Source organism: Octodon degus, unplaced genomic scaffold (genome assembly GCF_000260255.1).
Source record: "Octodon degus isolate 3935 unplaced genomic scaffold, OctDeg1.0 scaffold00146, whole genome shotgun sequence".
NCBI classification, from domain to species: domain Eukaryota; kingdom Metazoa; phylum Chordata; class Mammalia; order Rodentia; family Octodontidae; genus Octodon; species Octodon degus.
The window spans coordinates 4590887-4592892 of NW_004524722.1; the positions used below are offsets into that span (position 1 = coordinate 4590887).

A 2006-nucleotide genomic window follows, 5' to 3' on the forward strand; every position below is an offset into this window, starting at 1 on the left:
CAGTTCCCAGGACTTTTACTCCTTTTCTTAATTTTGTGGGTGGACAATTACCAACCTCATGAGGAGGCACCACCTGGGATGTGAGTATGAATATATGCAAATATGTGCTGTGCATGAATTACATTATGCTTATAAAACATCAATTAAATGTAAAGCAGGAAAAAATCAATCATCAATTAAATTACTGATCAGAAAACTGAAAGATGAAACATGTGCTTTTGAGGATTTTCTCAAATAATAATCTTTAATATATATTGACAATTTTATTTTCCTCAGGCACTGTTAGGGATTTACATGATTATCCTCTCAAATCTTCACAACATCCCTAAGAGGAAGGAAGGTGTTATAATTTCCTTCCTGCTCATCCTTCATGTGAGGAAACTGAAGGGCAGTCAGGTAACCACTTTGTCAAGGTCACACAGCCTGCATGCTCCCCAGGTGATCACTGCTTGTTGATAATTGGGAGCATGCCATTTTCTCACAGCATAGCTAAAGTCAAAGCCTCTGCCCAAAACAGAAACAAACAAACAAAAAATGTGGTTTGGGGTTTACGCCTGTTTTTGTGCCAAGCTAATCCTGCTGAAAGCATCTATGTGACTTCACAAACTCAAATTTCTTGGCAATACGTTGTCGGATTTGCTTCGTCTTGATGCTGTAGACAATAGGGTTCATAAGCGGTGGTACCAGCAGGTACACATATGACATCAGAAGGTGCACAATGCGTGGCAGATGCTCACCAAAGCGGTGCACAAGTGACAAGCCTATCATGGGGATATAGAAGAGCAGCACAGCACAGATGTGGGAGACACAGGTGTTGAGGGCCCTGAGGCGCTCCTGGCGGGAGGCGATGCTCAGCACAGTGCGGAGGATGAGGGCGTAGGAGAGGAAGATGAGCAGGGAGTCCACCCCCACGGTGCAGGCCACGACAAAGAGCCCATAAACGTGATTGACAATGATGCTAGAGCAGGCCAGCTTCATGATCTCCAGGTGCAGGCAGTAGGCATGGGCCAGCACATGGGAGCGGCAGTACTGGAAGCGCTTAAGGAGGAATGGCAAGGGGAGGATGAGAAGGGCGCTTCTGAGCAGGGAGCTCAGCCCCATCTTGACAATACGTGCAGGTGTCAGGATGGTGGAGTAACGTAATGGGTTGCAAATGGCCACGTACCGGTCGATGGACATGGATAGTAGAACTGAAGACTCCACTAGAGACAAGGTATGGATGAAGAAGAGCTGGGTGAAGCAGGCAGGAATGCCAATCTCTCTGGCATTGAACCAGAAGATACCCAGCACCGTGGGCAGTGTGCAAAGGCAAAGGCCCAGGTCTGTGAGGGCAAGCATGGCCAAGAAATAGTACATGGGCTCGTGGAGGGTGGAATCAGTACGGATGACATGCAGGATGGTAAGGTTCCCAAGAATGACTGTCAGGTAGATGGAGCAGAAGGGAATAGAGATCCAGCCATGGAGATGTTCCAGACCTTGAAAGCCAGTCAGAAAGAAAGATGCCTTCTGGAGACTGGTGTTGTAAGGGATGGCCATGGTTTTACAGTCTTGGACTCAACAACCTGTCCTACAAAATGAGATTCCAGAAAAGTGACAGGGCTGAATTCTCAGTCACTTAGCCAAGACTAAAGAGTTTCAACACAGCAGGTACTATGGTTGGAAGGGGAATGTTTAGCTTGATGGTGGTATGCTCACCTGTGTCAGTTCCTAGAGGGTTAATGAAGTCACTTTACATAGGCATTTTATTTATGCATTTTTCCCCTAAAAATTATCCATTTTAATAACTAAAGCATTAGGAATCTATGCTATATATGTGAGATATGGACATGCACATCTCTTTACATTATTGCCTACTAGAATAAGGCACATAGGCAGTTCCTTCAAATGCATTTATAAGTGGCTTACATATTTTCCTACATTCCACGGTGTCCATAGGAGCAGAGACAGCACAGAAAACATCTAGCTGAACCCCTTGAGCTTAGAGGTTGCAACTAGAGTCACTCAAG

The 2006-nt window shown here is 45.4% G+C and overlaps 1 protein-coding gene across 1 annotated transcript; it reads right to left on the minus strand.

The window, feature by feature from the left end:
* Positions 1-570: 570 nt before the first annotated feature.
* Positions 571-1598, minus strand: LOC101568901 (olfactory receptor 51G1). Its single transcript, XM_004641985.1, has one exon. The coding sequence runs from the start codon at positions 1534-1536 to the stop codon at positions 571-573; it is 966 nt and encodes a 321-aa protein (XP_004642042.1). The 5' UTR covers positions 1537-1598.
* Positions 1599-2006: the final 408 nt, after the last annotated feature.

Excerpts from the sequence above, each read along its gene's own strand:
- LOC101568901 (XM_004641985.1), bottom strand. The coding sequence starts at position 1,536 with ATGGCCATCCCTTACAACACCAGTCTCCAGAAGGCATCTTTCTTTCTG.